Source organism: Macrobrachium nipponense, chromosome 12 (assembly GCF_015104395.2).
Source record: "Macrobrachium nipponense isolate FS-2020 chromosome 12, ASM1510439v2, whole genome shotgun sequence".
Lineage (NCBI taxonomy): Eukaryota > Metazoa > Arthropoda > Malacostraca > Decapoda > Palaemonidae > Macrobrachium > Macrobrachium nipponense.
The window spans coordinates 67,031,372-67,057,736 of NC_087205.1; the positions used below are offsets into that span (position 1 = coordinate 67,031,372).

A 26,365-nucleotide genomic window follows, 5' to 3' on the forward strand; every position below is an offset into this window, starting at 1 on the left:
AATTAAAATAAAGAAAATGTTTTAGAAAATGACAATTGCGCAGTTTGGTAACAGAAGAAATGAAAGAAAATGGGGAGGAAAAAAGATAAGTCGTGGACAAGGTTCTGCAACTGCCTATTTTCCATTCGGACACGTGGATCAAGGTTGTTCTGGATCTCTCAATTTCTCTTCCCCAGATAATCTCCTCAGGTATGCGCCTTCATTGCCATTTTTCTGTGAAATACAATTACTATCGTTCTCTTGTAATTTTTTATGGTTTTTTATATGAAATATACCTTTGATATACAAAAGTGAATCTATATCATTATTCAATAAATACTTTTGAACCACTTAAGTGTAACTTATGAAAGCCAAACAATCGCATTATATAGATGAGAGGCAACGCTGCTTTCTTTGTTGGATTTTGGAAGCGCACGCTATAAACAGACCAAATGAATGGGGCTATATTTTAGCATATAATGGATATTTCTATGGAAAGATGTCGATAAATTAAAGCTGTAAGGATTTGCACTCTGAGAAGAAAACAAAAGACAACAAATACATTTACTGTGTTCCATGATGTTTTTCATGATAAATGTATATTTGTTGTGGTATATTACAGTATAAAGTATGAGCAAAAAAACAGGCTGAGGAAGAATAATACATTTTAATAAAAGACTGATGTTATGTAATATATGTAAATGAATAGAATAATCACAATTGAGATATGAAACACATTACAGATAATCATAAGAATATGTATCACATTAGCCATGATGTAGAATCTTTTAAATCTGTACCTTTTATGGCAAGTTAAAATTATAGAATGAAAATTACCTTTTCTTACTTTAGTTTTAAAAGATTTTTAATTATATTTGACCATAACATTCATATATATGTTATAATAAAACAGGGTTTTAATTACGGTATACTTACCTAGTAATTACATGATCAGCTCTGCAATTACTGGTTTTGCATAATTAAAAATGATGTTTTTATAATAAAACAAGGTTTTAATTATACTTACCCAGTAATTACATAGCTGATCATATAATTCCTGGGTAAGTTGCATAATTAAAAGTCTCATTTTTATAATAATAGACCATTTAAAATAATAGAGAGAATTTTGCTGAATCTTGGTGTGGTAAAAAAATCGCACTGATAAATTTTTCTTCCAATAAATTTATGTTGTTGTTCTTACAGATTTCATTGAAGAAAGAATTGTCTGATCATAATCAGTGTACGTAAATATGAGTGCATTTTATCAGCTTTTCAACCATATATGATTCATATGAAAAAGATGACAGCAAGAGAAATCACACTCATTTTTACAAATATTTCTGTAGTTGAAAACATCTTGTAAGCGCTACCTTGCTAACGTCACTGACCAACCCAGACCGGAGAAGCTACGTGGCTGGGCTCACAGGAGGATTGGAAAGGGTTAAGCCGCCCTTCTCTAAGACTCCTGCCACTCTCCAACCCTTCTCTGTAGGTCCTCCTCATTTTCAGCAGTAATCACCAGATCATCAGCATGCAACTCCCACAGCTCTTCATTCCTGATCTCTTCACTCAACACATCCATGACCAGCACAAACAAAAATGGGCTTAATGCTGACCGCTGGTGTTATCCAGTGCTAAATTCAAGGTTTTCCATTTCCCCAACTGCTGATATTACTTTTATGCTCATTCTTTGATATATTTTCTTGACCAGCCTAACATTTTTTAACATATTCAGAAGATGGGATAAAGTCAGGCTATTGTAATTTGGCCTCTCGTAAAATCAGATTATCATAATTTGAACACTACCTGTATACTGTATAAAACCTTATTATATCTTACATACTCTTTCTCTTGTTTTTATACAATATTTGTTATTTAGAAAATCACAATTTTTAAAAGTAAATTGTATTTTTCCTAACTATACAAACCTAGGTCCTTTACAATAGGAATTATTTAAGGTGTAGCCTGGGCGGCTACTGAATTCTTTAACAAGGCAGTTCGCTAGTTAACTACCGGTCCAGTCATTAATAGTCTCTCCGACCGGACGTAAACATTCCAATTTGCTTTCGGCCGAGGTAACAGATTGAGGGGTGGCATGAGGTGGGCACTAAGTGTAAAGGACATAGGTTTGTATAGTTAGGAAAAATACAATTTACTTTCAAAAATTGTGATTTGTTTCTACACGATATACAAACTGTCATTCATATATAGTAGGAAGACTCGCTGATTGGTGGGAGGAATCTGAGTGAGCTCCAGTGAACCGACTGGGGCTCAGCCTCTCCTGGTCGTTAGAGCAAGGAAGAGGATCAGCCACTGGCATCTGATCAGAGTTATGGAACTGCGAGATCAGTCAGTCTCTGGGCTTTTTTCATAAGGGAGAGATGCGAGTCACCCTTATGGGAAACTGAAGAACCATATGTCAGAGACTATAAGGAAAATACAAGTTATGGGTTTGTCTTATGTCAAGGCCCGCCTTCCCTGCCTTGAATGGGAAGGGCCAGATATTTGCTTCTATTTCTAACAAAAGGAATAGATCGGTTACTCTAAGGAGAGCTTTACCTGCATCTGTGCTCGCTTCAGCATGTACGGTCCGTACTACTCTTTACCCGTAGGGAAAGAGTAGGATTAATGGGATGAAGAAGAGCCAGTCACTCCACATTCATACTCTATCATACCATACAACGAGATGAGATGCGACTCTGTCCTGTTAGAGGAGCTGGGTAAGCTACACAGCTTGTTGAGCAGCTACCACCTGTCCCAAGGAAAGTATGTCCAAGGACTTGTGGGCAATATTCCAAAGGTAATGAGAGGTGAAGGTGGTCTGGCTTGCCCAGACCCCCACCTTCAGTACCTGTTGAACCGACAGGTTCTTATGGAATGCGAGGGATAGGGCAATGCCTGACCTTGTGAGCTCTCGGACGAAGTGTACCAGTGTCGTCGCTAGCAGCAGAGTACGCCTTCCTGATCATCTCACAAAGCCAGAAGGAGACAGTGTTCTTGGACACCTCTTTCTTGGAACCACTGGTGCTAACGAAGAGTCGACACTCAGGCCGGAGATGGCGAGTTCTCTTCAGATAGCACTGGGCAAAGTAGCATCCCGTCTGGATCATCACCAACAAAGTCACTCAGGGAGGGGATGGAGAAGGACTCAAACCTAGCATTAGGGACTGATATGGATTCTGAGTCTTCGCTACGAAATCTGGGTTGAAGTCGAACATAACTGATCCCTAACCTCTTGAGTCTTTAATGTCGAAAGAAAGATCATGAAGTTTGCCTACTCTTTTCGCCAATGCTAGGGCCAACAGAAAGATGGTCTTGATTGTCAGATCCCTGTCTGAGGACTCTCGAAGTGGCTCATATGGGGCACGAGTCAGGCTCTGTAGTTACAGAGTCCCATACCACGCAGGAGGGCCTGAGATCCCTTGGTGGGCAAGATGTCTCGAAGCTCCTCATGAGAAGGGATATCTCGAAGGAAGACAAGATACCCAAACCCTTCAGCTTTAGGACCAAGGCCAGTGCAGTCCTATAGCACTTTACGGCTGAGACAGAGAGGAGCTTCTCTCAACAAAGGTAGACTAAGAAGTCCACAACCTGCTGAAGAGTGGCTCCGACTGGACACCAACCACAGAAGACAGTCCACCTTCCCTGGTATAGTGCTGCAGAGGACTGTCTGAGGTATCCTGCCATCTCTGTTGCTGCTCAACGAGAAAAGCCTCTCGCTCACAGGAGATGGTGGATAACCGCCAGCCATGAAGACACATGGACTCTACTGCCTGTTGATATTGTTCAATGTGCAGTTGACACAGCAGGTTCTGCCATGGGGGAATCTCTGTCGGTGTCCTGGAAAGGTGGTCTGGCTTGCCCAGACCCCCACCTTCAATACCTGTTGAACTGACAGGTTCTTATGGAATGCGAGGGATGGGGCAATGCCCCTGACCTCGTGAGCTCTCGGACAAAGTGTACCAGTTTCATCGCTAGCAGCAGAGTACGCCTTCCTAATCGTCTCATGAAGCCAGAAGGAGACAGTGTTCTTGGACACCTCTTTCTTGGAACCACTGGTGCAAACGAAGAGTCTTCAACACTCAGGCCGGAGATGGCAAGTCCTCTTCAGATAGCACTGGGCAAAGTAGCATCTTGTCTGGATCATCACCAACAAAGTCACTCAGGGAGGGGATGGAGGACTTGAACTTAGTGTCAGGGACCGATGGATTCTGAGTCTTCACTATGAAATTAGGGTTGAAGTCGAGCGTAACCAATCCCTAACCTCTTGAGTGTTTAACGTCGAAAGAAAGATCATGCAGTTCACCTACTCTCTTCGCCAATGCCAGGACCAACAGAAAGACAGTCTTGAGTGTCAGATCCCTGTCTGAGGACTCTTGAAGTTGCTCGTATGGGGCATGAGTCAGGCTCTGTAGTTAGAGTGTCACATCCCATGCAGGAGGCCAGAGATCCCTGGTGGGCAAGACCTCTTGAAGCTCCATATGAGAAGGGATATCTCAAAGGAAGACAAGATATCCAAACCCTTCAGCTTTAGGACCAAGACCAATGCAGTCCTATAGCCCTTTACGGCTAAGAAGTCCGCGACCTGCTGAAGAGTGGCTCCAACCAGAGAGATACCCCGTCCACGACACCAACCACAGAAGATGGCCCACTTTCCCTGGTATACTGCCACAGAGGACTGTCTGAGGTATCCTGCCATCTCTGTTGCTGTTCGACAAGAAAAGCCTTTCGCTTGCAGGAGATGGTGGATAACCTCCTGCTGTGAAGACGCACGGACTCTACTGCCTGGTGATACTGTTCAACGTGCGGTTGACACAGCAAGTTCTGCCATGGGGGGATCTCTCTCGGTGCCTTGGAAAGAAGAGCCAGGAGGTTGGATACCAAACAGCCTGGGGTCATTTGGGTGCCACCAGAATCATACAAAGATTCTGCGTGATCTGCATCCTGCTGGTCACGGCTCAAATTGGGCAGAACGGGGGAAAGGCGTAGGCTTCTTGGTTGTCCCACGGGTGTTGGAACGCATCCTCTGCAGCTGCCCATGGGTCCAGAACAACGGAGCAGAAGATCTCCTTCCTGTTGAACCGAGTGGCGAACAAGTCTATGACTGGACGTCCCCATAGGCTGAAGAGTCTCTCTGCCACGTCCTGGTGTAGGGACCATTTGGTTCCTATTGCCCATCCCAAAGGAGTGGGAGGAACCAACTAGAGTGCCAACTGCCCCCCCCCCTACCGGGAGGGATGACACAGACCCTTAGAATCTTCGAGGCAAGACTTCTTAGGGGGCAGAATGGCTACCTTCCCCTTCTTAGTTGTGAAACTTTCAAAGGGGGAGGTGAGGAGGCGGCAGACAAAGATGACTACGACACCTTCCTTGATCTCTTCTTCTTTGACTTCCTCTTCGACAGCTTCTGCAGGATCATTGTCAAGGCTAACCAGGGAATATCAGCAGGAGCAGGTCTGGCAGCAGGAGCAGGTCTGGCAGCAGGAGCAGGTCTGGCAGCAGTAGCAGGTCTGGCAGCAGGAGCAGGTCTGGCAGCAGGAGCAGGTCTGGCAGCAAGAGCAGGTCTGGGTGCAGGAGCAGGGTCGGCAACAGATACAGAAGCAGGAACGGGGCAGGGCACTGGCTCGTGTTCCGCGGCTGGCATAATGGCAGGTATTGGCATATGCACAGGTGGCAAGGGGAGAGCAGGGTACCTCGACACTGTCAATGATGGCATCCCAAAACCAGGAGGGGGAGGCATCGGTAGTTTGGATGACTGCAGATGTTGCCCTTTAACCAAGGAAGACAATCACACTCATGGGATGGTGTGCCCATACCAGGCGTGGAGGCGCACAGTAATTATTCTGGGGTACGGTAGCAGTGGTGGTGGTGGCTACAGAGTGGGTAGCAATGCTGCTGGAAGCGCAATTGAAATGAGCGAGCAGCGCTTCTATCAAGCGAGCGCCTACGAGTCCAAAGGTAGACCAAGCTTGGCCTAGTCCCAACACCTCACCTGCAGGAGCAAAAGTTGGGTTAGGGAGAGCCACTCCTCGCTCCAAAGGAAGACCTTCAGGGGCGAGGAGAGACCCTAAGAGTAGCATTACCAAGGTCCAAGGACTCAACCTTCTCCTCCCTGCAAATTTCCCCCCCACTTGGCAGTGGACCACCAGGAACACTCCGCACACGTTACATCTCTGTTACATTCATGCCCTCGGCATGAAGCACAAAGGGAGTGAGGATCTACTTTGATAGTGGCACAGATTTTTCCGCACTTCTTGCCGTCTACCCTGAGGCAGCGCCGGCTATAAAGGTTATAAATTCATGGTATGCTGATTATTCATAATAACAGAAGCAATCCACAGTTATACACAGAAAAACAAGAATAATCCCACCTGGATAGAAGATGAAAGAAGACAGCGTAACAACATTCAAGCAGAGAGGAGTGAACACACTTCTTTCTGCGACAACAGCCGAAAGCAAATTGGAATGTTTACGTCCGGTCGGAGAGACTATCAACGACCAGACCAGTAGTTAACTACCAAACCATCTTGTTAAAGAATTCAGTGGCCGTACAGGCTAATCCTTAAGTAATTCTTATTGTAAAGGACCGACGGTTTGTATATCGTGTAGGAACGATGTATATTTTACACACACACACAGGCAGTCCATTTCCTGGTTTATGATGCTTATGACACTGATCTGTGTTAGAAATATGACTCCAAAAATTGAAATAATCAGTACAGCCTGTACAGGCAGTTCCCCAGTTATGGACAGATGCAGTTAATGGTGATCTGGTATAATGGTGCTTGTCTAGTGCCATAAAATTGGTGATTTATGGCGCCATAATGGGCCTAGTTTCGGGTATCAGTGCTATAAGGTGGCGATAATAGTTATGCCACCATAACATAACTAACAGAGGCACCGTTAACCTTAAGTCGGCGCCAAAGCACCATAAATCAACGAGTTTCGGTAATGGCGGTTTTCACTTATCAGCACTCCGCCCAGAACAGAAGCCCTGCCGATAACCAGGGACTGCCTGTATTTGAATTTTTTTTTCTTTATGAAAAACTCAATAGAAATGCAGTTTACAGTTTTAAATACACCTAAAGTATTAAAAGTAAGGTTTTCTTAGGATTTTTGACGATGTTTCAGTTTACAACGTTGACTGCCTGTATATGTTATATGTATACATATAGAAAGATCTGTGGTGCTGGGGCTCTTCAGATAACGTCAAGTTTCAGATAAGGTGGGACCAGATAATTGCACAACTACTTTAATAATGTAATTACTAATCTGCTCTCATAGCCACCAATTCCATGCAGATTTCAGTCCAAACTTCACAGAAAGTGAGGTGGTTTACTGTCAAGAACCTTGGGATCCATAGGCATATCCACAGGGCTACCAAAACACTTTTTTTTTTGTTGAATTGTAGTTGGAAGTGTTTTTGGGCATCAGCCATAGGTTTATTATTAGTACGGGTTTGTATATGAAAAAAAAATATATATATATTTATTGTTTCTTTACCTGTCTAAATTTATATTCATGTTATGTTAAGATCAGTCACCAACCCTGCTAATTCATTTTGTTAGATGTTTTCATCACTTGATTTTTTATTCTTTTTTTCAGCTAGAGAAATCACCAACTTTTGGAAGTATAGAAACTAGTGACTATGAAAAGAGGCAGTTAGCTCAGCAAAGTCTTAGCTATAATATTAAGAATAAAACCTTTTGTGAGTTATTCCCAGATACAACAGAGGTTAGTATATTTTGCAGTTCTATATGTATTCCATTTATGTAAACAAACATTATTTGTAGTAGGGTATTCTTTTTTATATATAAAGTTTGTATGTACAAAGCCCTTTAAAGACTGCTGATGAATAGTACATGGGTAATTTTAAAGTATTTTAATCTTTTTATATGAGTTGGAACCATTAAAACATCAGAATATTGTGCATGAAATTTGTTTCAGTTTGTTTGTATGGCTTGTACAGTTATTTTGCACTGCATAATGATTGGCTTTAACTCAGTGTGTGCAAAGAACTAATGTTGTTCGTTTTGCTACAATGTGACAGAATTGTGGTAAACTCCTAGAATTAACTCCTGCGGAAAATGGACTTGTTTTATGCCCCTACATAGAGTAGGGTTTCTGTTTATGCTGCACTTGACTTACATCATTTCGTGGGTACATATCACAATCTCTGATAAATTTATTAAAAAATTTTTGTTTCATCATTCGGACGCAAATTCAGACTTCGCCCAGAACAAGTTTGCATGCAGCATCTTGAATTGTGTTTCATCTGCTCTCTCATTTATGTTGCCTTTTTGGGAACTTTTTTTCATTGCATTGTGGCTTCCAAGCATAATGCAGACTTTTCTGGTGGCGGTGTTATAAAGAAAAGTAAAGCCATCTCCATGGAAGTGAAAGTCGACATAAGAAAATTATCCGAAAAGGGCGGAACGCTGCCTAACATTGGCCGCACGCTTGGGGTCAGTCGTACAACTATGTTGACAATCATCAAAGTTGAAAAAGGCGTATACTTGAACGTGTGAAAGGATCTGCTCTTATGAAGTCAACTGTGATGACAAAGCAGCATAGTGGTCTCATTATTGAAATGGAAAAATTATTAGTGCTTTGGCTGGAAGACCAGCATCAAGAGCATATCCTAGTCAGCCTAATGTTGATTCAAGAGAAGGCTAAAAGTTTGTTTGAAACCTTGAAAAGAAAAGTGGTAAGGTAGGGAAACTGAAGAATTTGGGGGTAGCAAAAGTGGGTTCATGTGGTTTAAAGACCATGCAAATTTGTATAACCTTAAGGTGCAAGGGGAAGCTGCTAGTGTGATGAGAAAGCAGTAAGTAAATATCCTAGTGCGTTGGCTGAGGTAATCAGGGAGGGGGGTTACTTTGCTGAATGGGTGTTTAATGTAAATGAGACAGGCCACAGTCAGCAAGGAGGGACTGACTTTGCTTCGTGTTTGTGTATCTGGCAGAGAATCCATTGGTACTGAAGGGTTTTTGGAAGGGTCAACTACTTGTCATCAGGAAATCCAACAAGGCAGCATGGGTGTCACTTCAGATATTTGAGGACTGGTTCACCAACTGTTTTGTGTCAGAAGTGAAGCAGTACTATGCTAAAAAGAAGCTGCCCTTTAAGGTGTTGCTAGTGCTGGACAGTACCACTGGTCATCCTGCTCATTTGGATGATTTCCATCCTAATACAGTGGTACCTCGACATACGAAGGTCCCAACTTATGAAAAATTCAAGTTATGAAAGCAAATACGAAGATTTTTTGGCTCTACATACGAAAATAGTTCAGGTTACGAAAGGTTGTAGCTGTAAAGTCCCGAGATTCGCCCGGACCACCAATAATTTTAAAACTCGCACACCGCCAACTTAGTAGACTTGCCACCATCCTCCCGCTCTCCCATTGGTTCCTGATGCTAGTCACCATCAAGCAGCATCATTTGTGTACGCACACAAAATTTGTTCAATCTATACGATTTCGTATAGTAACATAAATTTGTTAGCTATTTCGTTGTAGTACTACTTTATCGTGTTGTGTGAGAACTTTAGTATACTACATAACTTAATTACGTACAGTATATACATAGTCATGGGTCCCAAGAAAGTTGCTGAAGTTTACGGAAAGAAGAGGATGCTTTCTATGGCAACGAAGATAGAGATCATTAAAAAATATGAAGCTGGCATGCGGTTGAGTGTGATCGGTAAGGAATAAAGCCGAAATCCATCAACGATAGGCACTATCCTTAAGAAGAAGGAAGCCATCAAAGCAGCTACACCTTCCAAGGGCATGACTATTTTGTCTAGCAAGAGGAGCCACGTGCACGACGAGATGGAGAGGCTGCTTCTTGTCTGGATAAAAGACAAAGAAATCGCTGGTGATACGATAACCGAGACGGCAATCTGCCAAAGGCCAGCGCTATTTTTGGCGATTTGATTGCCCAGGCCGAAGACGACGGAGGAGAAGGGACATCAACGCCAAACCCAGACTTCAAGGCTTCTCATGGGTGATTTGAAAAATTCCGGAAACGGACTGGCATCCATTCGGTGGTGCGGCATGGGGAGGCGGCCAGCTCAGACATGAAAGCGGCCGAAGCCTTTTTTAAGACATTCGAGGAAATGACGATCAACGAAGGCTACAGTTCTCAGCAAGTCTTCAACTGTGATGAGACTGGCCTATTTTGGAAAAAAATGCCTCGTCGGATGTACATCATGGAGGAAGAGAAGAAGCTACCCGGACATAAGCCTATGAAAGACAGGCTTACGCTCGTACTTTGTTCCAACGCCAGTGGGGATTGCAAGGTGTATCATTCAGAGACTCCTCGAGCCTTCAAGGCCCACAAAGTGCTAAAGGAGAAGCTTCCAGTGATGTGGAGGGCTAATGCGAAAGCCATTAGGGTAATGAGACTTTATTTTGTTTCACCCGAGTGGGTAAATCTGTGTTTCGGCCCGACAGTGAAGAAATTCTTGGAAGAGAAGTGCCTCCCTCTGAAATGTCAGCTGTTGTTGGACAATGCCCCTGCTCACCCTCCTGGCCTCGAGGAAGATATCCTAGCGGAGTATTCTTTCATCAAGGTTCTTTATCTTCCACCTAACACCACCCCTCTCCTCCAGCCCATGGACCAGCAAGTGATATCGAACTTCAAGAAGCTGTATACGAAACATCTTTTCAAGAGAAGTTTCAACATCACCGATACCACAAACCTCACCTTGCGTTAATTTTGGAAGGAGCATTTCAATATCATGATATGCATCCGACTCATCGATCAAGCTTGGCAGGAGGTTTCGAGGCGAACCTTGAATTCTTCGTGGAGGAAACTCTGGCCTGATACCGTATCCGCCCGAGACTTCGAGGGATTTGACGTGGGCGAAGCTGGTGCAGACTCAGAAACAGTTGACGATCCTGAAACTGTTTCGTAACCAGATCTTGATGAGATCGTTGCACTCAGCAAGTCCATGGGGCTGGTCGTCGATGAGGACGACATCAATGACCTTCTCAAGAAGAGTTCTCTAGCAGCGGCGAGGAGGAGGACGACCCTATGACAACGGCAGAAATTAAGGATGCACTAGCTGCTTTTCATAAGGTGCAATCATTTGCAGAAGAGACACCCCGAAAAGGCTTACACAGGTCGTATGCTTGCGCAGTTCGATGACGTTTGCCTGAGTCGTTTCAGGAACATTGTGAAAAGTAGGCAGAAGTAATCTTCCTTGGATAGTTATTTTTTAAAGAGGCCTTTAGTAGGAGTAAGCAAAAAGGAAGATCCAATTGATACTACAAAAACACAGAAAGTTGAAAGTGGCGAACAAATTGAAATTTTGACAAAAAACTGTAAAGTATAAAAAAGTAAAAAAAAAAAAATGTAAAAATTAAAAGAAAAAAAAAAAAAAAAGGAAATTTAATTTTAAGTTTTTTGTAAAGTTAAGTGTTACGGTTTTGTGCCATTTGTTAATGAGTTTCGTAAATTTTAGTCTGTGTTCCTGACATTTTTTATTGTGTTCGTAAAGTAAAGTGTACGTACTAACAAGTTTTCTGCCATTCGTCCTCCTCCTCTGTCGCCACTTTCAGAGTTAGCCTCACTGGAAAGGTAAGGTTCTACATTTTACTACATACGTATGTATGTACGTACAGTAGTTTTCTTGTATACCATGTACACTAAATAAACACTTTATTTACAGGTACTATGTATACATATTAGTAGTACGTATTAAGTTTGGTATGAATGGTCCAAATTGTTGTATTTTCATGTTATTGGTCATTTAGCTTTAATATAAATTTACTGGGGTGTTTTGTAGGGCTTGGAACGAAATTAGGCAATTTAACATGTAAAAACTGCGGTTCAAGATACGAAAAGTCAGGTTACGAGCGCCTCCGACGGATTAATTTCATATGTTGAGGTACCACTGTATCCTTATTTTCCTAAATTTGTAATAATATAACTATAAATACAGGCAGTCCCGGGTTACGACGGGGTTTTTCCGTTCTTAAGACGCGTCGTAACCCGAAAAATCGTACGTAAGCCGGAACGACGTTCTTGAAAACATGCCCACAGGGAAAATTTCACTAATTTGCAATTTTTCTTAGGCGGTATCTCTAAAATTATCACTAATTTACCAGGTATTACCCTAAGGGAAGTATAAGCCCTAAAACACGGGTTATCACTTAAAAATTAGTTAGCCTAACAACAAACAATAACAATACAGGTTAGGCAAACACAAGATATAAGTTGATATATACAAAAGAATGGAACTGAATCCGATTAGAATGATGAACAAAAGCAAACTCAGGTAACCCAATACATGGAGGCGACTAAACTAAGTAAGGGTGCAATGGGGCAGGTAGAAGGGAAGGCTACAAGAAGTTATAGTAAAAATTAAGAATCAGGAGAACTGTGTTTCCAGCTGCCACTGCTGGAAATTGAGGGCTTCTAAGGGTTTTAGGTAGTGCCGTTTGAAAACTGTCGGAGATTTCCAGCCTGTACTTCTTAAGATCGTCAAAATTCATGTGTTGGAAATAATTAATAGATGTGGCCACCGCCCTAACTCGTGGGCCCCGAGGAAAGGACTCTGGATTGGCCTGTTTAATGAAGTATAAAATTTGTTGCCTGATCCCTTTTAGGGATAAAGTACCACCTCCCTTCCTAATGAACAATGGGCCTGAAGATTTCAGAGTTGTTCTGCTTAGGTAGGCTCTTAATGAGTTGACAGGACAAAGGGGAAATGTCTTGAGGTAGTGGTAGGATTTTCCACGAGGACCATCTGTCCTGTGGGTCTTTTCATTTTTGGCTAGAAAATGGCGATCTGGGGATAAGAGGACTTCCCCTGAGGGAGGAACTCAATGTGGCCTGGTTCCCTTGATAAAGCTGACAGTTCTGATATTCTAGCTCGGAGGCTAAACTTAATAAGAATAGGGTTTTCCTCAGGAGGGATATATAATTGCAAGAGTCATTGTTAATGTCCGAGGCCAGTTTGAGGACATCATTTAACGAACCAAGAGACTGATTTAGGTCTCGTTGATGGTCTTAATCTAGCACAAGCTTTTGGTATGGACGTAAAGTACGAATCCGTAAGGTCTATGCTAAAACCAAATTGGAAGATCTTTTTAAGAGCTGATTTGGTCGTAGTGATAGTGCTTGCTGCTAAGCCTTTCTCAAACAATGATCTGAAGAAAGTTATGGCTAGGTTCGTTGTCATGACTTGAGAATTTGACAACTTAAGGAACTCTGCTAGTTTCTTGACAGATGAATCATATTGTCGGAGAGTAGATTCTCTTTTATCTGATTCCAAGAATGAGATATTCTGGGGATCAATTTCTGCATTCCTCATGGCTGCGAATTTCAGAAAATCCATAAAGTTAGGGTTTTCTGAATTCTTGAGGAAGCGGACACAGTCTGAGTTTGCACTAACTGGGTTAGTTTGGGGTTGGGAATCCGTAGTGGTCGGAGTCTCAACTCTAGGAGTAGAGGGAACCAATTGCTCTTGGGCCAGTTGGGAGCTACTAGAGCTACTTGGCCTTTGAATGTCCCTGAGTTTGTCTAAAACTTTCATGAGAAGGTTCACCGGAGGGAAGAGGTAAATATTCTTCCATTCGTTCCAATCGAGGATCATTGCATCCGTAGCGTAATGCTAGAGGATCGAGGTTGGGTGCCACGTACAGGGAGTTTGTGGTTTGACTCCGTGGCGAAGAGGTCTACTTGGAGTCCGGGGACTTGTAGACTGATCCAATTGAATGAACTCCTGTCCAGTGTCCACTCCGATTCCAACGGAGCGGAGCGTGATAGAGCGTCTGCTACTACGTTCTTGACTCCTGCCAGGTGAGTGGCTGACAGGTGCCATTTGTTTTTGCATGCCAGAGAAAGATGGCTATCATGACATGGTTCAAGTGGCTTGACTTGGATCCGCCCCTTTGATGCAGTTACTACTACTGCACTGTCCAGAACTAATTTGAAATGAGAGTTCTTGGGCGGACGGGAGTCGTTTCAGGTGAGGAATACTGCCATGGCCTCCAGTACATTGATATGTAGCTGGCGGAATGTTAACGACCAAGTTCCTTGAACTTTTTTTTTGTACTGGGATATCCTCCCCACCCTGTTAGTGAGGCGTCTGTGTGGATCACTAATGATGGAGGGGGAAACTGTAGAGGAATTGCTTTTGAAAGGTTCTTTGTCTCCGTCCAGGGGCGGAGACGTTTCCGTAAGATTGCTGGGATAAAGGCTAGTTTGTCCCGTGATCTGTAATTCGCTCTTGAGCGCCATACTCTGTTTATATCTTTGAGTTTGGCTCTGAGCAGAACGTCTGTGACTGATGCAAACTGGAGTGAGCCCAGGATCCTCTCCTGGCACCTCCTGGATGTTTGTTGTCGTTTGAGAAATTGTTTTGTAGCTCTTGCAATTTCTTTCCTTTTCAACGACGGAATTGATAGTGTGCGCGATTGTAAGTCCCACTGAAGGCCTAACCACTGGAATCGAGATTTCCGGTGTTAGTCTGGACTTGGTTTTGTTTATTTGAAAACCTAAATGTTCCAGGAATTTGATCACTCTGACCGTTGCTTCTTTGCATTCTTTGGGGTTCTTTGCCCAAATAAGCCAATCGTCCAGAATAAGCCACTAACATTATTCCCTGTTTCCTTAGCTCTTGCACTACTGCTTCGCCAATTTGGTGAAGATCCTGGGGCTATGTTGAGCCCGAATGGCATTACCTTGAAGGAGTAGGATCTGTTGCCTAGTTTGAAGCCTAGGAATGGACGGAAGTGTCTGGCTATGGGAACATGATAGTAGGCATCTGTAAGATCTATAGAGGTTGTGACGGCCCCACGGGGAAGTAAGGTCTGTACCTGCGAAACGGTCAGCATCCTGAACTTGTCGCAATGAATGAATAAGTTCAGATGGGACAAGTCTAAGATGATTCTTCGGTTTACCGAGTCTTTCTTTTGGCACGCTGAACAAGCGTCCTTGAAATTTAAATTGTTGACTCTTGAGACTACTCCTTTGAAGAGGTCTTCGGTATACTCTACCAATTCCGTTGTTGGTGCTTGATAGAATCTGTTGGTTGGAGGAGGGCCCTCTAGCCAACTCCAACCTAGTCCCTTTGTTACTATACTTTGAGCCCAAGGGCTGAACCCCACCGCTGGCGGAAGAGGTACAGCCTCCCTCCTACCTTGGGATTCTCACTGCTGGTTTGCCGAGGGGCGGCCACCTCTTGCTCCTCGGAAACCTCTTCCCCTGTTAGCAGCCCTGCCGATCCTCTGATCGAGAGGCACCTCTTGCTCTACTGCCTCTCGCAAACCTATTGAAAGCCTGAAAGTTCTGGCTTTCATAGTTGGAATTGTAGGCTGGCGAGACAGCAAAGGAAGTGGAGGGTTGAGATTTGCTGGACTGAGGGGTCCAGAACAAGGTATTGTTGTTGACCCTTCGTTCACGATGGTTGCCCTTGTGATGCTGGACTGCCTGAACCAACGTTTGTTGAGAAGGCTGGAAGGGAGAGAAGCTTCCTTGGTTTCTTCTTGTTCCTTGGGTTAGGACCAGAAGATTCCTGCCTCCGCTTTGCTACCAGTCCCCACCTGACTTTGAGGCACTGGTTGACCTTAGAAGCCTCATGAAGGACTTCTGCTACTACTGGTGCTGGAAAGAGGTCCGTTCCCCAAATTGAGGAAGCAATCAGTTTTATTCGGTTCATGGCGGATAGTAGCTTCCGCCAGAACGTGCTTCCTACAATTTCTCAGGCTATGAGGAAGTCGTAAAGGGTCACAACTGCATGGTGTGCAGCAGACCTTTAGCCAAAACTTTAAATAACGGCTCTTGTTGGTATACAAGAGCCGTCATCTCCGCCATAGTCATGGAGGAAAGGGATCTCGCGAGCCTAGTCCCGGGCGTCGTACTCCATCTGGATGAGAGAGTCCGACAACCTGGGGAGTCCTCTCACTAAAGAGAGAGGCACAGTCCGCCTTTAGTTTCCTACTGAGAAAGTAGGAACTGCCCCTTCGAAGTACGTCTCGGAGCCTGGGACTAAGAGAGAGGTGGGTTCCGTCTCTCGTAGTTGAGGCAGGGGCTCGTCTTTCAGGGCGGCCTGAAAGGTTGCTTCCACTACCTTAAGGGTCAGTGGTAGCGGAGTCCCTTCCACCGGAGTAAAAATGGTGAAAGGACTCCTAAAGGCTGTGATGCGGGTGTTTTCACACCCCCATTCTTCCAGACTTCTCATTAGAGTCTGCTGTGCCTGTTCCCTCGGAAGGATCACTGTGTCCTTTGGGAACCTTGTCCCTCCTCTCTCATCATCGCTGCTATCCGTTAGTTCGGACCGTAAGCCAATGAATGGTGGTTGAAGGTCTCTGGGGTGGAACTCGAAGTCCTCACGCCTTCGAGTTCCTATGCCTTCGATTGTCAACATTCCGTTGACAAACGGGGCATACGAAGCGATCCTCCAAGGGTTGGCCGCCTTGAATTCCGGCAGTTGGCTGGAATCTGGCACAGATAGAGGGGAACCTGCCGCAATCGAGGTTTGGATCCCGGCGATGGCATTCTCCTGAGCGGCCAGCCGTGTTCCGCCCAGCGATTGGATCGAACTGGCCGGAAGACGTCAACAGCAACTGGAGAGCTGGGAGAGCACCGAGCCGACCTTGTTGTCAACCAAGGCCCCTACGTCACTCCCACCTGCTCCAGAATGTTAGCCGAAAAGGATTCGGGATCAAAAAGAGGGACTTGAGCCCGATCCTTACGTGATCTATGTTTGGGGGACCTCGACGCAGAGGAAGAGGCCTCCCTTGACCTAACTGATCCGGGGTGGTGAGCCGGAGTTATAGTGTCTGTCAGGATGACCGATTTCTTGGGGAGAGACTTTTTAAGTTTCTCCTCGGTCATCTTAGCCTTGGGGATCACTGAAGTAGCCTTAGGACGGACAGACCGCTGCTCTTCAGTGAAGCCCCGGAAAGAAGTGGAAGTAGAAGGATCAGTAGAAGGTGATGGAGAAAGGGAATTCAGGAAAGGGCCCTGAGAACCCAACCCCAGGAGCTGCCCCCTACTACACCCTTACCTGGTACCCATGGAGTCAATAGCCATGGGTTCAACGTCGAGGTTCATTGCCGCAACGTCTTCTGCAACGTCCTCTGGGAAATCCCCCTCCTGTAGGGAGATCATGACTTGAAGGATCGGCCAGCAAAGGGGCGGCCGCTATCGGGTCCACCACTGATCCTTTCTTGGCTCCTGGGAATATTAGGTCCGCCATATCCTGGGTAAGAATGTATGGGGGCGGCCCTTAGAATTCCGGCCAAAACCCCCTACCCAAGCTTTGAGAGTCGACAAAGCTTTCTTCTTTTCTTCATCAGAACCCTGTAAAAAAGGGTCTAGAGTTAGGAGAGGATAGGGGAGGAATGTCTGTTGTGTTGAGATTATATGAATATGTGTCTCATATGTGAAAGATATAATATAACAACAAGTATTCCAGGTGACGAATGAATGAAGAAAGTGCTAAGAAACTTACTACTAGTGAGGCATCTCCTACTAGCAAGTAGCAGGTTTGGCAAGCTTCATGATGCCAAACGATAAAATCCTCCACCCTTTCACACTGCACATCCTGCATGAGAACGCATACTATATGGCCGCACAGGTCTTGGAGGATGGCACTGCACCCAATCTCCTGGCACAACATCTGTAAGTCAAAGGATACATGAGTACCAATGGACAACCTCCGGTGGAATAATATGCAAACTATCCGTGGGTGCCGGAGTAGGACCGACGGATAGAGATCTACGTATGAATATTACGTAGAAAAATTACGAGGGTGGGGGGAAGAAAGTCTCTGCCTCCGCCTAAGCTCACTTGTCATATGACTAAAAAATAGATTACTAAAAATAGGGAACCCGGGGGTAGGGCCCGGAGTTCTCCGTATGGCCCGGAGTTAATTAATATTGAGTGAGCAATGTCAAACTTCTAACGAAGCAAGGGATAGTACGAGAGGCGGAAATAAAAAACCCCCCGGAGTAACGCAAAAGATTCTAAACATTAAATAACACAAAATAAAACAAAATAAAAACCCTTATATCAGTAAGTGCTCGTGTGAACTATCTAAGTGGATAGGAACCCAGTGGTTCCCTCCCCCCCTCTCTATGTTCGGTAGCGGCGGATAGACACCTGCCGGACTGAACTGAGGGGGAAAGAGTAGGAAGAATGTGGGGTAGGGGAGCCCTCCCCCTGAGCGGCCAGTTAAGGACGGAGAAGTGGGGGAGGAGGTCCCGAGCCCCCGAGGCACGTGACGAGTGAGAGTACCAGTAGGGGAGGGGAGATCCCCACCAGTCCCGTGAGTCACCCCCTCTCATGCAGACTCGGACGCTAGCTGTGAGAAACGAGTCATCAACCCATCGACTGGATGGCATGTATGGAGGGGGGGGAATGGGGGACGGGAGGGGGGACCCGTAACCGGGTGGCTCACCGTGATAAACCGTGGTCTTCCCAGCCAGGTGAAAGATACGAGGTGGGGAAGAACCGTCGGAACAACATCAATATCACTGATATAATAGGATTATTTATAATAATCAATCAAATAAAATTAAAGCGATAGTCTTAAAGCTGACTAACACGGGGAACACGAAGCTAAGCAAAACAGAAAATTAGGTTAATCGCCGATCCGAAGAAAGGGGTATGTTAGCCTAATTTAATAACCTCTAGTTTCAAGAAAACGGGGGGGACAGGCCTAATCACCAATCGACAATTGGGGTATGAAAGCCTAACTTAACGGTAAAATAAATTATAACAGGGAAGCTAATCGCCATACCGAAGCATGGTGTATGTTAGCCAACCTAGTACCTATAATATATTAAAGGTAATCAGGAACTAGAGAAGGAAAGAGAGAACATCAGAAATAATTAAGATGATATGACTCTCAATCGTGACTGATAAACTCCTAACAATGTAAGGGCGTAGCTAGACTAAGGTCCGAACGTGCGGTCGGAGCGTGCCCCGTGGAGGCCTAACTAAAAAACTAACTGCATAAAGATATAGAGACTATGTATAAGTAACCATATCTAAAGTACTGAGAAAAAAGGGAAATCTCTAACGGTATGGAAGACCGAAAGAGATAACCCGTACCGCCATGCGGTCGAGGGGCATACCGGCCGTAAGGCTCCGAATATGTATAAAACAACGAAGATCATCATTAAAATGATATCAGTAACCCCAAACAGTACTTAACTTAGAAGCAGAAGTTGAAGACATCTTGAAAATAAATCCAAATAAATCCAAATAGAGCGAAACACAGCACCGAAAAAATTTTAACGTTTGGTGTAACGCGCGCTATCGAAGGAATGACGTCTCAGGGTCGGAGGCTCTCACGTAAGTAGTAGACCGGGAGCTGAGCACGGCTCCTCCGTAGTTCGGGTTTTGTCGAAGGAAGAAGCTAAATGGCAAGGGACCTCTGTTAGTGATTCCACTCGCTCCTTACTATACCGACACTTCTATAAGAAGTGAGCGAGCCATTTTATCTTGGCATTATATTGTTTCTTTTTTCTCTAGGATGAATAGCAATATTTATTCTTCAGAAATAGTATCAAAGGAACCATTTCACAGGCCGACACAGGTCAAGCCCAGAAAAGTAAAAAAAAAAAAAAATGTAAAAATTAAAGAAAAAAAAAAAAGAAATTTAATTTTAAGTTTTTTGTAAAGTTAAGTGTTACGGTTTTGTGCCATTTGTTAATGAGTTTCGTAAATTTTAGTCTATGTTTCCTGACATTTTTTATTGTGTTTCGTAAAGTAAAGTGTACGTACTAACAAGTTTTCTGCCATTCGTCCTCCTCCTCTGTCGCCACTTTCAGAGTTAGCCTCACTGGAAAGGTAAGGTTCTACATTTTACTACATACGTATGTATGTACGTACAGTATTTCTTGTATACCATGTACACTAATACACTTTATTTACAGGTACTATGTAGTACATATTAGTAGTACGTATTAAGTTTGGTACTGAATGGTCCAAATTGTTGTATTTCATTGTTTATTGGTCCATTTAGCTTTAATATAAAATTTACTGGGGTGTTTTTGTAGGGCTTGGAACGAATTAGGCAATTTACATGTAAAATGCGGTTCAAGATACGAAAAGCTCAGGTTACGAAGGCCGCCTCGGAACGGATTAATTTCATATGTTGAGGTACCACTGTATCCTTATTTTCCTAAATTTGTAATAATATAACTATAAATACAGGCAGTCCCCGGGTTACGACGGGGGTTCCGTTCTTAAGACGCGTCGTAACCCGAAAATCGTCGTAAGCCGGAACGACGTTCTTGAAAACATGCCCACAGGGAAAATTTCACTAATTTGCAATTTTTCTTAGGGCGGTATCTCTAAAATTATCACTAATTTACTTTTTTCATGTGCAACACTGTGTATTCACAAATTACTGTATATTTTCATTAAAATCCAAGAGAAGAGGAGAGAGAGAGAGAGAGAGAGAGGAGAGAGAGAAGATTACATAAAAAAAAAACCATTAAATTCGTTGACCATTGTTTAATGTCATTGTTTAAGCTCCGAGTGTCACTTGGAGTTATGCGGTAGGGAACCTTGATACAGAAAGAGACGAAGGGAAGAATTTTCTTTGAAATTAGTTATCGTATTATTACTACTTCTATTATTACTACTTCTATTATTATTATTATTATTATTATTATTTGAAAATATAATAAACACGTGCATCTACCATAAAAATTCTCTCATCTCAGTAAGAAAGAGGAATTGTCCTTACAAGTGAAATGGAAAGGTCATTTTCATCTCTTTAAAATACGACCATTATGAATTTTGTAATTAAAGTTTTATTATTATTATTATTATTATTATTATTATTATTATTATTATTATTATTATTATTAAATAACTGAAATTATCAATAAACATTTTACATACTAGTACCATAAAAATTCTTTCATCTCAGTAAAAGAGAGAGAAAGAGAGAGAGAGAGAGAGAGAGAGAGAGAGAGAGAGAGAGAGAGAGAGAGAGAGAGAGAGATAACCTTAATTAAAAGTGACATGGATAGATTAGTACGTATTGTATTTCTTTAAAATACTATCACGTGAATTTTGTAATTATACAGTTATTATATTATTATTATTTATTATTATTATTATTGTTATTATTATTATTTGAAAGTATTAAAAAACAAATAGTACAAGTACATTAAAAAATCTCGAGTCCTCAGTAAATGAGAGAGAGAGAGAGAGAGAGAGAGAGAGAGAGAGAGAGAAGAGAGAGAGAGAGAGAGAGAGAGGGGGTGGGGGGGGGGAATCTCATGAACACGTGATTGCAACACTGCAGCTCTTCCCCCTCCTGGCTGTCACAGAACTTGATATATCTGACAGTTTTAGTACCTGGATCTCGAGAAAAGGTTACTGGAAGTTACTTGAAGAAGACTGGGATTTCCTTCATTCTTCCATAATTTGTTAAATATAAGCTAAAATCTTACTAATTAACTATGGTATTTTCTTTAATGAATTGATATTATTGCTGTATAAATTAATATTAATATTTGAAAATAGTAAATCATTTATTTATCATACAAAAAAACATACATCTTTGTAGTAGAGAGAGAGAGAGAGAGAATTATTATTTTTATTATGTGATATCATTTCAACTTATTAAAATTACTAATACAGTATTAATCAAAATTAATATTTGAAAATTAGTAAATCATTTTTGTATTATAAAAATGTATTTAGTCATGAAAATAAACATCAAAATATGATATTGTTAGTATACAATAAAGAAGGGGGTTTTAGCATACGTTACCTGGCAGGATATATACTTAGCTTAGGTCTCTGACGTCACGACAGAAAATTCAAAACTCACGGCACACGCTACAGGTAGGTCAGGTGATCTACCTTACCCGCCGCTGGGTGGCGGGTGTAAGAACCAGTCCCCCTTTCTTGTCAGATTATTTTCTTCCACCTGTCTCCTGAGGGGAGGCTGGGCGGGCCATCAATCGTATATATCTGCCAGGTAAGTACGTATGTACAAAACTTTATTGTATACTAACAATATCATTTTTGTACATGAACCTCCCTGCCAGATATATACTTAGCTGATTGACACCCTTGGTGGAGGGAAAGAGACACATACTCACTTAGAAAGTGGGGACACACATAAAGGAATAAAAATAAACCCTTGGTTCTTACCTGAATTAGGCAGAAAACTTCATAGTTACTGTCTATTAGTCTGCGTTGCCTAAAGAGTCTCAGCGAGGGCGTGACCTATAGCTGAAGAACTCTTGGGGTCTACCAATGGGAACTGAGTCCACTTACTTGGCAGAATCCAAACAGGGTCTGGTCAATGGGGATCAACCCGCTTACATGCCAGAGCCTATCACTACCAACCGCAAGGAGCCTCAAGCACAACCGATCACCTAACCAATTACTAATATTAGTATACGAAAGAAGGAGCTGCCTCCTGCAACCTCCTTCGTACAACCAAAAACTCCAAATTAAAAACTAACAGGGAAAAGGATTAAAAAGGATGTGTTTCAGCTCCCTGCCCCAGCACTGAATCCGCCGATACGTAAGGGCCTAGCCCAAAAACAACTTTTCATACGTAATCGTATACGTCTTTAAGGTAGTGATTGGAGAAGACTGATTCACACCTCCAAAAAGTGGCCTTCATGAGGTTTTGTAAAGACATATTCTTCTTGAAAGCCAAAGACGTCGCGATGGCTCTCACTTCGTGCGCCTTGACTTTCAGAAGACTAAACTGTTGCTGACTGCACGATGTGTGGGCTTCTCTAATAACATTCCTGATAAAGAATGAGAGGGCATTTTTTGATGAGGGCCTACTGGGGTCCCTTACAGAGCACCAGAGATTGCTCACATTAGCAGCAAGTCTTCTCTTCCTTTGAAGATAAAATTTCAGGCTTCTCACCGGGCAAAGAGATCTCTCCTCTTCTGTCCCAACTAAGGAGGACAAGCTTTTAATTTCGAAGCTCCTGGGCCATGGTGAAGAAGGCTTTTCATTCTTGGCTAGGAAAGCCGGAAGAAAAGAGCAAAACGCGGATCCTCCTTGAAAACCTACCTCACCTTCTAGAGCCTGCAGCTCGCTGGACTCTCTTCGCTGAGCTAACGCACAGAGAAAAAAGTCTTTCATCGAAAGGTCCCTGAACGAAGCTGTATGGGGAGGTTCGAATCTTGAGGACCTCAGAAAGAGCAGCACGACGTCTAGATTCCAGCTAGGAACTAAGTAGGAGGTTCTTTTAACCGTCTCAAATGATCTGATTAAGTCATGGAGGTCCTTGTCTTCGGATATGTTTAACCCTGTATGACGAAAAACTGAGGAAAGCATGCTCCTGTAGCCCTTGATGGTGGAGACTACTAACCCGCATTTTTCCCTCAGGAAGATAAGGAAATCTGCTGAGTCACAGAGGTACTGGAGGAGGAAACTTTATGAGTCCTGCACCAACGTCGAAAAACGTCCCACTTCGACTGGTAGACTCTAGATGTGGAAGGTCTACGTGCATTGGCAATAGCCCTTGCAGACTTTGCCAAAAAGCCCTTAGCTCTGACGAGACTCTTGATAGTCTGAATCCAGTCAGACTGAGAGCGGGGAGGTTTTTGTGAAACCTGTCGAAGTGGGGCTGTTTGAGCAGATCGACTCTTAGTGGTAGGGATCTTGGAACATCCACCAGCCATTCCAGTACCTCTGTGAACCAGTCCTGGGCGGGCCAGAACGGAGCTATCAAAGTCATCCTCGCTCCCTCTGAAGCTGCGAACTTCCTTAGCGTTTCCCCTAGAATCTTGAAAGGCGGGAACGCGTAAAGATCCAGGTTTTTCCAATCCATCAGGAATGCATCTATTGCCACTGCTCTATGGTCTGCAATAGGGGAGCAGTATAGATCTATCCTCGCATTCCTGGAGGTCGCAAATAGATCGAGATGGGGCCTGCCCCACATCCTCCACAGCTCCTGGCATACATCCGAGTGCAGAGTCCACTCTGAGGGAAGGACTTGATTCCTTCTGCTTAGCAGATCCGCTCTGACATTTCTTTCTCCCTGTACGAACCTGGTGAGAAGACTTATCTTCCTTTCCTTCCGACCACAGGACGAGCGATCTCGCTGTCTCGTACAGGGAGAAAGAGTGAGTCCCCCCTGTTTCCGAATGTAAGCCAGGCTGTGGTGTTGTCCGAGTTGATCTGAACTGACTTTCCCCCTTACGAGGGTTCGAAGGTTTTGAGAGCGAACCAAATCGCTGTTAGCTCTTTCTTGTTGATGTGCCAGGACACCTGATCCCCCATCCAGGTGCCTGACACTTCTCTCGACCCGAGAGTAGCTCCCCAACCTATGTCCGATGCGTCCGCATATAACACTAGGCTGGGGTTCCGAACCTGCAAGGAAAGGCCTTCCTTGAGCAGGAGAGGGTCTAGCCACCAACATAGATCCTCCTTTATCTCTTGCGAGATCTTGAACGCAAAGTCTAGACCTTGAGATCTTCGGTTCCAGTTCCTCGTCAGGAAGAACTGTAGGGGTCTGAGGTGCAACCTCCCTAGAGAAATGAATTGCTCCAGCGAGGAGTGTCCCCAACAGACTCATCCACTCCCTCGCTGTGCATACATCTTTCTCTAGAAAGATTGCTACCTTCTCCGAACCTCGGGTTATCCTCTCTGGGGAAGGATACGCCCGAAAAACCTGAGAAGCCATCAGAATCCCCAGATAGATACGCTCTTGACTGGGGATTAGCTGTGACTTCTCGAAATTCACTAGCAAACCCAGAGAAGCTGCTAGATTCAGCGTTAATCGTAAGTCCTCCAGACATTTCTCCTTGGACTTCGCCCTGATTAGCCAATCGTCCAAGTAGAGGGAAATCCTCACTCCCTCGAGATGAAGCCACTGAGCAACGTTCTTCATCAGCCCAGTGAAGACTTTGGGGGCTGTGGAAAGGCCGAAGCATAGGGCCCTGAACTGAAAAACGTTCCCTCCCCACATGAATCTTAGAAATTTGCGTGAAGAAGGATGGATCGGCACGTGGAAGTAAGCGTCCTGAAGGTCCAGTGACACCATCCAGTCCCCGGGACGAAGAGCTGCTAAGACTGATGAAGTCGTCTCCATAGCGAACTTCCTCTTCTTCACAAAGACGTTCAGGGCTCTTACGTCCAGAACCGGCCTCCATCCTCCTGAGTTCTTGGGAACTAAGAACAGACGGTTGTAGAAACCCGCGGAAAGAGGGTCCTGTACCATCTCTATTGCCTCTTTCTCCAACATCAGCTCTACTGCTAGAGCGAGGGCTTGATTCATTAGAGGGTCTTTGTATTTGGCCACCAGTTCCCTTGGAGTGGTGGTCAAAGGTGGTCTCGAGATAAAGGGAATGAGGTATCCCCTCTTGATGATAGCGAGGGACCAGTTGTCCGCCCCCTTCCGTGCCCAGACATCCGCAAAGTTCAGAAGTCTGGCACCCACAGTTGTCTGGAGGACAGGCGAGCTACTTCTTGGCCCTAATAGACCGAGAGAAGGTCTTTCTCTTCTGGGTGGTCTCGAACCTCTGGAGGAAGAAGAGCGGGACGAAGGACCTCCTCGAAAGGGCTCTTGCCTAGTCTGAGTTTCCTTCTTTGTTTTCTGTTGGAACGAAGGTTTCGGTATTCTAGCTGAGCGAGCCAGCATATCCTGCGTCGCTTTTGCTGACAACGAGCTGGAGATGTCATTAATTATCTTCTTCGGGAAGAGTTGCGGAGAAAGTTGGGAATACAACAAGGAAGCTCTCTGTGCATGAGAGACAGCCCTTGGTAAGAAGGAGCAGAAAACGGCCCTCTTCTTTACTACTCCTGCGCCAAAAGGGAAGCAATCTCCCCGGATCCGTCTCTCACTGCCTTGTCCATACAAGACAGCACTGCGTGAAGGTCTTCAGGTGAAAGAGTGTCTTGATCTTGAGTCCTCTTAGCCATGACTCCAAGGGTCCAGTCAAGAAAGTTAAAAACCTCTAAGACTCAGAACATTCCCTTCAGAAGGTGATCCAACTCGCTCATACCCCACGTCGTCTTCACAGAATTAAGCGCCGAGCGACGTCCGGAATCAACCAACGAAGAGAAGTCCGAGTCTGCTGAAGAGGGAAGAGTCAGACCCAAGGGCTCTCCTGACTCGTACCAGAACCCCATCTTACCCGTAAGCTTGGACGGGGGAAAAGAAAATAACTTGCCTTTCTCTTCCTTCGAAAGCAACCAGTCGTCAAAATTCTTAAGAGCCTTCTTCATCGACACTGTCGGTTTCATCTTGACGACTGAAGACTTCTTAGACGTATTGGTCGTTGAAAATAAGGACGGAGGTGACGGAGGAGCAACGGCCGAAAGAGACTCCCCAAAATCTTGCAAGAGGAGGTCGGTCGGTCTCTTGTATGAAGAAACTGAAGCATCCTTGGGCAAATCTTCCTCAGAATCCCCAAGGTATTCTTCA

The 26,365-nt window shown here is 44.1% G+C and overlaps 1 protein-coding gene across 1 annotated transcript in view; it reads left to right on the forward strand.

The window, feature by feature from the left end:
* The window catches only part of LOC135224570 (ubiquitin-conjugating enzyme E2 J2-like), a 113,209-nt gene that overhangs the window by 80,032 nt on the left and 6,812 nt on the right, over nt 1–26,365 (forward strand). The window contains exon 4 of the mRNA XM_064263687.1: nt 7,585–7,713. Coding sequence (XP_064119757.1) covers nt 7,585–7,713 — 129 coding nt within the window. The remainder of the gene's footprint in view (nt 1–7,584; nt 7,714–26,365) is intronic.